The sequence below is a fragment of the Scardinius erythrophthalmus genome, assembly GCF_964197995.2.
Source record: "Scardinius erythrophthalmus genome assembly, chromosome: 14".
In the NCBI taxonomy this organism is placed as follows: domain Eukaryota; kingdom Metazoa; phylum Chordata; class Actinopteri; order Cypriniformes; family Leuciscidae; genus Scardinius; species Scardinius erythrophthalmus.
The window spans coordinates 13,922,449-13,936,351 of record NC_138234.1 but is presented as its reverse complement, the minus strand read 5'-3'; the positions used below and the strand labels follow the sequence as shown (position 1 = coordinate 13,936,351).

The 13,903-nt window shown below is 35.6% G+C and overlaps 1 protein-coding gene across 1 annotated transcript in view; it reads right to left on the bottom strand.

Moving 5' to 3' along the window:
* LOC308701903 (uncharacterized protein) overlaps window positions 1-13,903 on the bottom strand; it is a 32,527-nt gene that overhangs the window by 13,075 nt on the left and 5,549 nt on the right. The window contains exon 2 of the mRNA XM_081384376.1: window positions 42-1,634. Coding sequence (XP_081240502.1) covers window positions 202-1,634 — 1,433 coding nt within the window. The 3' untranslated portion in view covers window positions 42-201. The remainder of the gene's footprint in view (window positions 1-41; window positions 1,635-13,903) is intronic.

Here is a 13,903-nt window from a genome sequence, read left to right as displayed (position 1 = left end):
AATAATTCTGAAGAAGAATAAGGAAAAATTTTATAATATACAATAATTTATTTATTTTTTTTCACTTGGAGGAGGATGAAATGGCTTCTCTTCAGTGTGGATCCTCGTGCATTTTCAGTTGTCCTGGTGGACTAAATCTCTTGTCACAATGTGAACACTTGAAAGGTTTTCTCCAATGTGAATTCTCTGATGACGTTTTTTTCAGTTTAGCAAATGTCTTTCACACTGGTGTGTTTTCTGGTGTACTTTAAAAGCGCTCAGTCGTGTAAAACTTTTTTCACAAGCAGAACACGTGTAAGAACACTTTGTTTCCCCTTTCTTGTGCTTCTTTCTGTCTCCAGAATGAGAACACAGATGTAATTGCAAAGCTCGAACACTTCTGAAACTCTTCCTGCACTGATAGCATGTGTGCGGCTTCTCTCTGGTGTGGGTTTTCATGTGATACTTAAGATGTCCTGTTTGTGTGAAACTCTTCCCACACTGATCACATGTGTGCGGCTTCTCTCCAGTGTGGATTTTCATATGATTCTTAAGATGTCCTATTTGTGTGAAACTCTTCCCACACAGCTCACATATGTGCGGCTTCTCTCCGGTGTGGATTATCATGTGAAACTTAAGGTTTCCTGTTTGTTTGAAACTCTTCCCACATTGACCACATATGTGCGGCTTCTCTTCATTGTGGATTATCATGTGTCTCTTAAGGTTTACTTTTAGTGTGAAACTCTTCCCACACAGATCACAGGTGTGCGGCTTCTCTCCAGTGTGGATTTCCATGTGTTTCTTAAGCGTTCCTTTTAGTATAAAACTCTTCCCACACTGATCACAATTGTGCGGCTTTTCTCCAGTGTGGATTTTCATGTGATCCCTAAGCGGTCCTTTTAGTGTAAAACTCTTCCCACACTGATCACATGTGTGCGGCTTGTCTCCAGTGTGGATTTTCATGTGTTTCTTAAGCGTTCCTTTTAGTGTGAAACTCTTCCCGCACTGATCACATGTGTGCGGCTTGTCTCCAGTGTGGATTTTCATGTGATCCTTAAGCATTCCTTTTAGTGTAAAACTCTTCCCACACTGATCACATGTGTGCGGCTCCTCTCTAGTGTGGATTTTCACGTGACGATTAAGGGCTCCTTTATGTGTGAAGCTCTTCCCACACTGATCACATGTGTACGGCTTCTCTCCGGTGTGGATTTTCATGTGTCTCTTAAGGTATCCTTGTGAAAAACTCTTCCCACACTGATCACATGTGTGCGGCTTCTCTCCGGTGTGGATTTTCATGTGTCTCTTAAGGGTTTCTTTTTGTGTAAAACTCTTCCCACACTGATCACATGTGTGCGGCTTCTCTCCAGTGTGGATTTTTAGGTGATAATTAAGGGCTCTTTTAACTGTGTAACTCTTCCCACACTGATCACATGTGAATGGCTTCTCTCCGCTATGAACGGTCATGTGATCTTTAAGACTTTGTTTGTATGGGAAGCTTTTTCCACACGGAGAGAAAGTGAAATTTTTGATGGGTCTTCTCACTACAAGTTTACTTCCGGTCTGTGAGCAACTCAAAGATTTTTCTTCAGTTTTGACACGATGTTCCTCCTCCGCTTCATCCAGTTCTTCACTCTTCTTAATGTCTACCATCAGGCCTAAAATGAAAGTTAAAAAGTTTTAATTTTCAGTAAATCATCAAATATTTTTTTTAAATAAACAATTACTATAAACAATATAAACAATTAGTAGGCCTATTTTTGACAACCTCACTAAAATTTAGCTTCCTCTCACTTCGTACTTTAACGCTTTTTTTCAATAAAAATTCTTTCTTAAAATCTTTGCCACTTTGGCCTAAATGTCAGCCACCCTTTTTATTTTATATTTTATGACTCTGTAAAGCTTTATTTTTAAAATAGGGACATAAGTTATGATGTATTGCTTAGTCACTTGCAAAATAGTAAAACCAATATGCAAAACAAGAATCATGATAAAATCATGATTTTCTTAAAAAAAAAAAAAAAATCATCATAAGATATTATTTGCCATATTACCCACCTCTAAGGTGGGGTTACATTAACTAGTAGTTCTCTCATAAAGCATGAGTGAAAAATACAAATTCAAGATGCACTATACAAGACGTAACAATATCACACACAATGTCCTGGAATGCATGTTCATTTATAGATCAGTACAAATTAATATAGGGAAAGTCTGTTTTAATGTGTATTTTTCTGTCCTATGGTCTCTGTTTTTACCATACCTGTATAACATTTTTTGCAGCAGGGTCAGTGACGTGCCGCACTGATTTGCACTTCCAGGAGCGATAAATATTATATCTTTATATAAAATAGGTTTAAAATTATATATATGCATTAATCTCACATCATTTGTCCTCCTCGCTGTTCATAATTGTGTGAAAATGTCAAAAATAGGTAACTTTTAGACTATTAATGTGGTCAAATGTCATACGGTCAAACGGAATTCACTTAAAGTTATTTAAGACAATTGCATTTAAAATGATTAAAAATGTTTAAAAATGATCAAATTTTTCATTTGGCATATTTTTTCAAGTCTTAAGATAAGCATATTAAAGTATCAGTAAGATAGACCTTTAAGAAATGTCATTAGTATCTAAAACAAATTGTTCCGCAAAGACACATTTTCCCTATGTCATACGGTAAAACAAAGTTTGGAAGCCATTTTGGAACTGAATATTAATGACTTAAGTCATGTGACATGTGATGACATCACTCAGAGGACCCCTGAAGACCAGCAGAGGTGAAGTTATGTTTAAAATTTTGCTCCTAAATTTCAGGTAATTTCACCTTTTCCAAGTGTGTTACCATGTGTCACAGATTTGGGTGTCATATGGTCAAACGTCAAAAAAGGGTTTAATACATTTAAAATTTGAAAAAATATGGATTTACAGGTGAAATATAAAGTTTAAAAGTCAAGGTCAAGGGTAAAGGTGGAAGGAGGTGGCCAAGCAACTGCCTGTTATAAATGACAAAGCATGAAACTGTCATAAGGGGAAACAAAAAATGTCATACGGACAAATGATTTTACCGTATGACATGTTGTTATACCATATGACACAGAGCATTTAACTGAATTATTTAGTTATTTCTTAATTGTTTTATCACATATATAGTTTGTACAACTACTATGAATTAATATTAACATATATAATATATTTCTGCCTATTTCAAGCATTTTTTCACATTATTACAGATACCTCTTTCTAGTAAGGAGAGGCGTGCACGTTTCCATGCAAAGCTAAGGGCAGATCCTGCAGCTAGAGAGGAGAACCTAGCCAAGAGGAGGGAAAGGTATAACTGTGAGAGTATATGATACTCAGATATACTCGTCTCAGATATACTCGTCTCAGAAATAATTGTCTGGCGTACTCGTCTCAGACATACTCGTCTGAGATATACTCGTATCAGAAATACTCGTCTCGGAAATACTCGTCTCAGACATAATTGTCTGGCATACTCGTCTCACATGTACTCGTCTCAGATATATATAGTCGTCTGAGATATACTCGTCTCAGATATACTCATCTCAGATGTACCCGTCTCAGAAATAATTGTCTGGCATACTCGTTTCAGACGTACTCGTCTCAGATGTACTCGTCTCGTCTCAGATGTACTTGTCTCAGATGTACTCGTCTCAGAAATACTCGTCTCAGACATAATTGTCTGGCATACTCGTCTCACATGTACTCGTCTCAGATATATATATACTCGTCTGAGATATACTCATCTCAGATGTACTCGTCTCAGAAATAATTGTCTGGCATACTCTCAGACGTACTCGTCTCAGACGTACTCGTCTCAGACGGTCTCGTCTCAGACGTACTCGTCTCGTCTCAGACGTACTCGTCTCGTCTCAGACGTACTCGTCTCGTCTCAGACGTACTCGTCTCGTCTCAGACGTACTCGTCTCGTCTCAGACGTACTCGTCTCGTCTCAGATGTACTCGCCTCAGAAATAATTGTCTGGCATACTCGTCTCAGACGTACTCGTCTCAGATGTACTCGTCTCGTCTCAGATGTACTCGTCTCAGATGTACTCGTCTCGTCTCAGATGTACTCGTCTCAGATGTACTCGTCTCGTCTCAGATGTACTCGTCTCGTCTCAGATGTACTCGTCTCAGAAATAATTGTCTGGCATACTCGTCTGAGACGTACTCGTCTGAGACGTACTCGTCTGAGACGTACTCGTCTGAGACGTACTCGTCTGAGACGTACTCGTCTGAGACGTACTCGTCTCAGACGTACTCGTCTCAGATGGTCTCAGATGTACTTGTCTCAGAAATACTCGTCTCAGATATACTCGCCTTGGAAATACTCATCTCAGATATACTCGTCTCGGATATACTCATCTCAGAAATACTCGTCTCAGAAATACTCGTCTCAGATATACTCGTCTTGGAAATACTCGTCTCAGATATACTCATCTGAGATATACTCGTATCAGAAATACTCATCTCGGAAATACTTGTATCAGATATACTCGTCTCAGATATACTCGTCTCAGATATACTCGTCTCAGATATACTCGTCTCAGATATACTCGTCTCAGATATACTCGTGTCTGAGATATACTCATCTCAGATGTACTCGTCTCAGAAATAATTGTCTGGCATACTCGTCTCAGACATACTCATCTGAGATATACTCCTATCAGAAATACTCGTCTCGGAAATACTCGTCTCAGAAATAATTGTCTGGCATAGTCGTCTCAGACATACTCGTCTGAGATATACTCGTATCAGAAATACTCGTCTCGGAAATACTCGTCTCAGAAATAATTGTCTGGCATACTCGTCTCAGACATACTCGTCTGAGATATACTCGTCTCAGACATACTCGTCTGTTTTTCTCCACAGTGTTACTGTTATTTGTTATACGCTTTTCGTGAAAAAGTAATGAATCTTTTGATATGAGCTATTACTGTAAATTATATGAGATTAGGTTGTTCATAACCTTTTGATAGCAGACATGAATGTTACATGAATGATAGCAGACATGAATGTTACATGAATGATAGCAGACATGAATGTTAATGTTACAAGAATGTACTGAAAGAGAATTGAGTTGACTAAAAGAAATGTTCAAGTATTGGGAAATGTATTCTACTGTTAATAAAAGGTTCACTTGAGATGCCTTGTGTTTCTTTGAAATCATTAAACATTGAAATTGTACTATGTCATATGGTAAAACAAAATGTCATATGGTAAAACATTGAATTTTCAAATAAATAAAAATAAATACTTTGTTTACATGGTTCATGAAAATAATGGAGGAGAGCTAGTATGGTATATATAACTTCAAGGCATTTTTGACTAATTTCTAGCAAAAAAATAGAACAAATGTCCATAGATGACATGCTGTAGTCGTTAAAAAACAAAATATCTAGTATTTGTGGTGTAGGTGTTTATATTTTGCAACTTGTTATAGAATACTTACAGATCAACTATTACATTCTTGGTTGTATTTTACCGTGTCATGAATATCAAATTTAATTTATTTCTAAAAATCACTTCGTTTTACCGTATGACATTTTCAAGGACTGTATACAAAGAAACACATTAAAATGTCATATATTGTTATTTTTTATAAAGGGCACTAATAAAAACAAAAAATATACACACAGATTTACACAAAAAAATGCTTTATTTAATTTGTCTTTTCATTTTTATTTTTTTACTGTTTTGAAATTCTAAAACGTCACTGACCCAGCAATAAAACCATCTTAACTGATGGTCTCCTTGGTGACTGAGGCCATTTCTGCTCTCTTATCTCTTTTGTGGGGATGTTTTTAATTACTAAAAGTGGGTGTCATGTAGAGAATTGCCAAGAGGCCTGGGAGAAGTTAGGAAGGCTCAGTACAAAGGAGTGATTTTAAAAATGGCAGTTGTGATTTATTTCAGAAGCTGCATTGTACAAGGAGCAGTCCTCAAAGTGTAAAAAGCACACAAAAAACAACAACAACAACAACAACAACAACAACAAAAAACATTTATGGTATCATACATACACTGATGCTACAAACAAAAGAAAAAATGCTGTGAGCAGCAAAACTGGCACTAAAAAAATGCCAAGTGGTGCATCCACCAAAATTGACAGCATGTCTCACCTCAAACATGTTCAAACATGTACATAGCTTTCACAGGATGCAACAACAACCTCCTTCAACCTGGGGGATGTTCCATAAAACAAGATTAGAGTATAAGCCAGGCTTATTTCGGTTAGTCAGACTTATTTTTGGTAGATTCGGTTTCATAAATCAAACTTAAAATAGTTCAAACTCAGTTACCCTGGCAACTTATGCTGGGAAACTAGCCTGGTCCAGGGCAGGCTAACTGTCAGGCTAAGCCTCAGCTGTTACACAGATCCTCTAACACTGACCGACAAGAACACAATGATATTACCACTGACACTCTCTCATACCATTATTGGACTTTATTAACCACTATTAGTCCAAAAATAAATACACAGTATACAGAAAATCAACTTAAATAAGGCTACAATGATAAATTAGACAATATAGACCTATATATTTATATATATATATATATATATATATATATATATATATATATATAGATAGATAGATAGATAGATAGATAGATAGATAGATAGATAGATAGATAGATAGATAGATAGATAGATAGATAGATAGATAGATAGATAGGCCTAAATACAATATATATACAACAGGTTTTTTTTTTTTTTTTTTTTTTACTGGCTGAATGTTTTGTGCCCAAGATTTAATTAGATTGTTTTAAAGATTTATGAATACATTTCTCTCTGGTTTTGTTTGGCAACTGTAGTACATGTTTATGATTAGAAGAACATTAGAACACAATCTGAAAAAAAGCTTTGTAAAGCAGAAGTTAAAATCACAAAATTAAAAATAAATAATTACAAAAGCAGAGTATACATTTTAACTGGTAAGATTAATCTGAGCTTAGTAATTGACAGTATTAGCCTACATTTGATTTACCCCATTACAATAGTCCCTTTACATTTATTGCTATCATAAAAATATACACACAGGTTTAAAATTCTAAATAAGGCACATCTAATGTTCAAATAACAAATATTTTAGTATATATATATATATATATATATATATATATATATAATGTACTTTATTATGTCTTTCAATTCAAACACATTTAACATAATTATACAAATTGACAGATCCTTTAAAAACATCATATTTTCCCCCAATAAATATTCATTATTTTTCCTTCTACTTTTTTCTTTTGTGATAATACCCACCAACACATAGCCTAAAAACACACATGATTAGAATAATAACCAACAAGTACATATACACTTTACATATGATTTAAGGGGGAAAAGACAAAAAAAAACAATAAATAAATAAATAGTAATAAAAATATAACATTAACATATTTATATCAAACTCTTATAATGACACATAATTCCTAAGTAAAACTAAGTAATATTATTTGAATATCAAATATTCAATATTTAAAATAAGTAAATAAATAAAATAACAAATAACTAGAACTAAAAGGGAGGGAGGGTTATATAAAAATGTAGTTAATGTAGGCTAATATATATTCCTTTATTTTACGGAATATTCTTTAATTTTAGAGTTGCACATATCTTTTCAAAATGTATACATTTGCTCTTAATTTAATGTTATCCTCTCCATAATGTACTTTAGAAACTAAATCTACTCATTTAAAACTGGGGATTCTTGCTTTCTCCAAAAAAATATTGCATTAAAAGCTGTAATTCTCAGCATTCTAAATAAGTATACATCATCTTTATTAAGTAGCATAGGTCCTATACCCAAAACTATATTTTGTATCTCTATGTATTTAGTTTCTTAAAAAAAATCTTCCCTAAATTATAGGCTACTTCACTGAAGTACTTCTGTTCGCTAGAAGTTCAGTGCAACTTATCCAACATCCTAAAGATAAATTATTATAATTAGAAGATATTTCTAGTGTTATAAAATATCGCATATTAATTTTCCAAGCAAAATGAATATTTTAGTCAGAATTATTGCGCTCCTATTTGGCGCGCAGCAGCGCTCGTCCAATATGAAAATTAGTAGCAAAATGGATATTTGCATGACTTTCTAACATTTACAGATGGAGAATATAACTGTAAAATGTAAGTTTTGCACTGAGGAAAAAAAAAACATGTTACAAACGCATAAAACAGCACAAAATATACGCTGTTTGATGGTGGATCGATTTGATCCACGATCGACCTCTAGGGCTGCTTAGGAAACGCGTGCACACGCAATTATCTAGACTTGATGAACCTGGATCAAATTAGTGAGATTGCGTGAGCTTCAATTACCTTTTATGGAACCACTTTAGCCCCAACTCATTTGTTAGGCTCATTCAAGTCCGGTTTTGGAGTTTAATCCCCGCTTTTCTTTTATGGAACAACCCCCTGCTCAATTCATTGTTTTATGGTGCGTTATACGCTGATTTCACGCAGCCGCAATTTTGAAATCGAAAGTGAGGCTCCGGTGGGAAAAACCCCGGAAGTAAAGATAAACAACAATGCCTTTGGACTACCAACCTGAAGCTGCTGCCGCGATTTACACTTTTGGATGTTAATATCCAATATAGGATATGTATATAGTTAATTCCTGCTTCTTTTTTTACTTTCTGAATTATATAAAAAAAAATATTTTATTTATAAATGAATTTCGCTGTATATAGTCTAAAGTATTAAAGAAATGTATGTACAGTTTTAGAATTGACACAACATCATTAAACACAACAATACGCCACCGCATTCAAGACTCTCCTATGATTAAAGGCGACACTTCCGGTTTTCTTCCCACCGGAGCCTCGCTTTCGATTTCAAAATAACGGCTGCGTGAAATCAGCGTATTGTCAACGAACCGACTCGGACCTCGGATATGACGTCACTTCCACACTTCAAGCGTTCTGGTATGTTTGCGCCATAGATATAAACACTACCCAGCAAACATTGGTCCGACGGCAACGTCGTGTCCCTGGCCAAAAATAGTCGCGGTATGACGGCATAAATCGGTAAAAATATGTAACACAGAACATTTCCTAAAAATGCATTCAGATACATGTGTGCATGTCTACAGTTATCTGAGGTTGCATGTATAATTGTTATTTTGACTTTTAGCTACGTGTAGTTCAATATATACCATGTTGTGTTTCGGGTGAGAGAGGACGTCACCATGGCGACGTCTTTTACACGTGCATTTATAGTCCATCATGACCCTCTATGAAATCAATTGTGATAAAGCTGTGCTTAATCCTTGCGTGGTTAATACTGCAATAATTAATTAAATTTTTTATTAAATTAAAGTTTTAATAAGTTTTGTGAATACGTCCACTGACGTCCTTTACACGTCTATAGTATTGGGTGAGAGGACGTCACCTGGCGACGTCTTTTACACGTGCATTTATAGTCCATCATGACCCTCCATCATGGAATCCTTGTGAAATATGCAAAAGCTGTGCTTAATCCTTGCATGGTTAATACTGCAAAAATTAATTTAATTGCCCAAGTAGTTTTTAAGAGGTGTGAAGACGTCCACTGACGTCCTTTACACGTCAAGGCTGTGAATACACGTCCACTGACGTCCTTTACACATCTAGTCAAGCAAGACAGAAAAAAAAAAACCCAGGAATTATCTTTATGAAATACACGAATTGTATACAAAGTAAATATATTTACTTTATCTTGTTTAAATAAATTATAATCTCACAGTTCCCAGTGTGGTTAAGTGAATGCAAAGCCTCTGCATTTTAGTCATTATTTCAACCTGATACGTGTTTTTTTTTTTTTTTTTTTTTTTTTTTTATGGAATGTATGCATGTAAAACAGAAATATATCTGGTCACCATTTATGTCTGAGTTGGATGTAATTGCCAAAACTGTGCTGCCAAGATGTAACAAAAGATCTCCCGACATTACCAAATCCCGCGATAGGTTAGATTATCTCACGAGATGTTAACGCGTTTTCCCCATAGACTCAGTCACTCCGGAACACTGAAGTTTGAACAACCACGAAGAGAGGAGGAATTGAGGCCCATATTATTAAAAATCTACTGTTGGGTACGTACATTTTGTATTATTAGATTCACGTGCTAGAGTTTTACTTGTTTGACATGAATGAACCGAAAGAAATGATGCCCACATTGTCAACTGAAATTGGCTAACGTTAACGTGAGTTTGGCTAAAATTAGCTAGTAGGCTAAAAGTTGCTTTGAACTTATACAACGGTACCATAGTATAAAGTATGTTTAATGATACAGTCAAAGTTATTACTGTAAATTATTAATGTAGCCTTTTGAGAGTTTCTTTCAGAAAGTAAATTATCTGAAGTAGAATGAAATGTTTAGCTGGATTTGAACATGTATGTTTTCAGTAACTGCTTTAAAAATATTTTGTAATTTTAGAATTGCTAAACATGTCTATTCAGGGGACATCACAGCCCACCTGTCTTTATCAGAAATGTCCTGTTCACTTTCTCACTGTTACACACCTAGTTAAGGGTCTTTCTCAAGGGCACCACAGTGGTATTGAAGAGGCAGGGGAGAAATGCTGTTTTGAATTTAGCTGAAGACCATACAAATATTTTGAAAATAAGTGCATGTCATTTACCTCAAATTTTTAATTTTCATTTATTTTAAAAAGAAATATATTATCTTCCCTTAGATGCTGTGAAGAGGTGGAGCCCACATGCTACAGACACTGAAATTGATGCAGCAATGGCAGAACACCTGAAACACACTCCAGGAAGAGCTGGGGGTGGTGGATACAAAAATGAGCCAAACAATGTGTTTAAGGGATAGTTCACCCAAAAATGAAAATTGTCATCATTTACTCAACCTCATGTTTCAAACCTGTATACCTTTCTATGCTAAACACAAAGATGTTTAGAAGAATGTTTGTAACCAAGCAGATGTCGCTTCCCATTAATAATCATTTTTTCTCCAACAATGGTAGTCAGTGGATGCTCTATTTGCTTGGTTACAAACATTCTTCAAAATATCTTCTTTTGTGTTCAGCAGAAGAAAGAAACTCATACAGGTTTGGAATTTGGTGAGTAAATTACATAACTTTCATTTTTGGGTGAACTATCTTTATATAATAATTCAGTATTTTGCAATTGGTATTTTAGTTTGGTTAACAAATCGAGAGCTTAGAATTATAAGGTTCTATCTCCGTTTATTGTAGTTTATTGAGCATCAAAGTTTTTAAACTCGGTTTATGTTTTGTGAGATGGAACCTTTTATTTTATTAATAACTACTAACAATTTTTTTTTTTTTTTTTTTTTTTTACAAAAATAACACCACACAGGCATTAATAAACACCTAATGGATCAGATTGTCAAAAACTCAATTTCAACCAAAAGTGGAGATAGAACCTTATAATTCTAAGCTCACGAAATGTTAAACATTGAAAAAAAATAAAGAGAAATTTTGGCTGTTCAATATCAATAAAATGTTGTGCTTAATCAGAACATGCTTCTTTTTTGCTTATGTTTACAAATAGAGTGTTATTGTTTTTGATGTCCACGTGATTAAAACATTTATTGACGTTCAGGTCTGACTGGACCAATTTTGGACCTTTTTAGAACCTTTGTCAAGATGTGTAGGCTAAACCTCAAGACTTGATTGTCTTTCACGATGTTACACAATAGGTGTGTGATTATTTTATATGCAGGCTTATATATACACTTAAATTATGCAGCAACACATTTAAACACATATGACGACGCATTTAGACGTCCAGGGACGCGCAGAAGAGACGTGGAATTCACGGCCAGAAGAGACGTGGAATTCACGGCCAGAAATGACGTCGGTTCAACTTCCATTTTGGAACTATTTTTCAACCATGACGGGACGTCTCGGACGGACGTCTTTTCAACGGTCATTAAACGTCCAAATGTTTGCTGGGTAGTGCTGCGTTCCAAACCGCATACTTCCCTACTATTTAGTATGGGAAAAAGAGTAGGCGAGCGAAAAAGTATGTACGAATCCAAAAGAGTAGGCGAGAATTACCTGGGTGACGTACGAATTATCGCGAGATTCGGACTTAAGTGCGTTCCAATATGCCTACTTTCCTACTATATAGTAGGCGAAAACAGTACGTGAAGGAAGCAGTACGTTCGAAACATCAGTATTCATAAAAGAGTAGGCGAGAAGTTCCCGGATGGCTTACTTCTTCCGGCCAGATTTTTGAGTGCTCATCCGATGGATACTCTTCTATCCCAGGAGGCCACGCGAGAGGATACGTCATTATAAAACATCGCAGAGATCAGCGACGCGGGTGCTTTCAAATGTGAGTAAACACGTTCCTTTTGTTAAAATTGCATGTGTTGAACTACTGTAGAGTAAACTGTTGAATTGTTGAAGGTGTAAAGACGTTACACAGTATAGTATAGTTGTGATTTTGCTGTAAAAACACGTTTTATTATGTATAACGTTAGCTAGGGGAGCTCCAGTAAAGACACGTAAGTTACGTCTCTAAAGTGGATTTACATAAACAAACCATACATCAAAGACGCTTATTTTAAATGTCTATTTACATCTGACAGGAAAATCTTGAAATATCACAACATGAAATAGACATCTGAGTGAAATGTGTGCTATTATGTAGAACAAATCTATAAAGTAACTAATGTTAAACAAACATTTATCTATTTTATTTGTCCATTACTGTTGATAAATTAAGGAAAATTTATGTTGGATAAAAAGTTAAAACAACCTCAACATGTAAATGTAGTGTTGAGTTAATAAATCACAGAGGTAACGTGGATCTTGTCTGGATGTTACAGGGGTCAGATGAACAGATGTGTGTTTATCCAGTGGAGAGTTGCTCATGAAGCTGAATGCCAAGGCTTTGTGACATTACAGAAATGAATAACAACAACTATTTAAATATTAAGTTGTAGTTTATTTTAATTATTGTAATTTCAAACAGAGCTATTACATCACCTTTCTGATTCTTGATTTCTGTGCATTTGCTGCAGATCTTTTGTGGTGGAGCAGGACCTGCAAGGGAAGATGATGGCGCATTTGTGGAAAAAAAGCGTTTTTGTCTTCTAAATAATACTGAAATCAAATGACATTGTGTGGTTAAAATTACTGCTTTTGTGTTATGTTTGTGCATTTTGTAGGATCTGAAATGTCAGCGGGCTGGTGTGAGCACTGAGGATGAAGAGCACAGAGCTGAATCCTAGGGGTCCGAAATTAACTTTTTGGGTCACCTGCCACAGGGACTGGTAGATGAAAAAATCCACCAGCCAAGCATATTTTTTACCGGCCAAGATAATAAACAGCTTTTTTTTTGTCACATATACATTAATTTCAGTACTTTTAATTGAGATAATAAGGTAGGCATTTTATGTTGAATACAAACAAAAAAAAAGGCCAGAGCAAAAATTGAAATGTAGCCTATAATTAAAAAAAACTATATATATATATTGATCAAAATGAGAGATATATAAGAAATATTACTATCATTGGGTGAAATAATTTTTTTTGTCAGTTTTGTTTCCTGACCCATGTGGAAGGGAAGGCAGAACGTAGTTATGTTACTTACGTAACCTCGGTTCCCTGAGAGATAAGGGAACGAATATTGCGTTGCAAACGCTATGAGAAAACTAATTTTATCGAGAAAAGAACGGCAGCCTGGCCAGCGGCGGAGTATGCTCGATCCGCGAGTGCTGAAGACGCTCTGCACGGCTTTGATGAGCAGGACACAAACGGGCGGCGACCGCTTCTTCCAGTGGCGGAGCTTCACATATCCTTTTTCCTCAGCGCCGTCAACAGATAAGCGTTAACTGTAACTGTTACGTACACACCGCCGCCGACTTGCGCTGCAAAGACGCTCTGGCCGCCCTGTCAAGTGCGCTTATCAAAA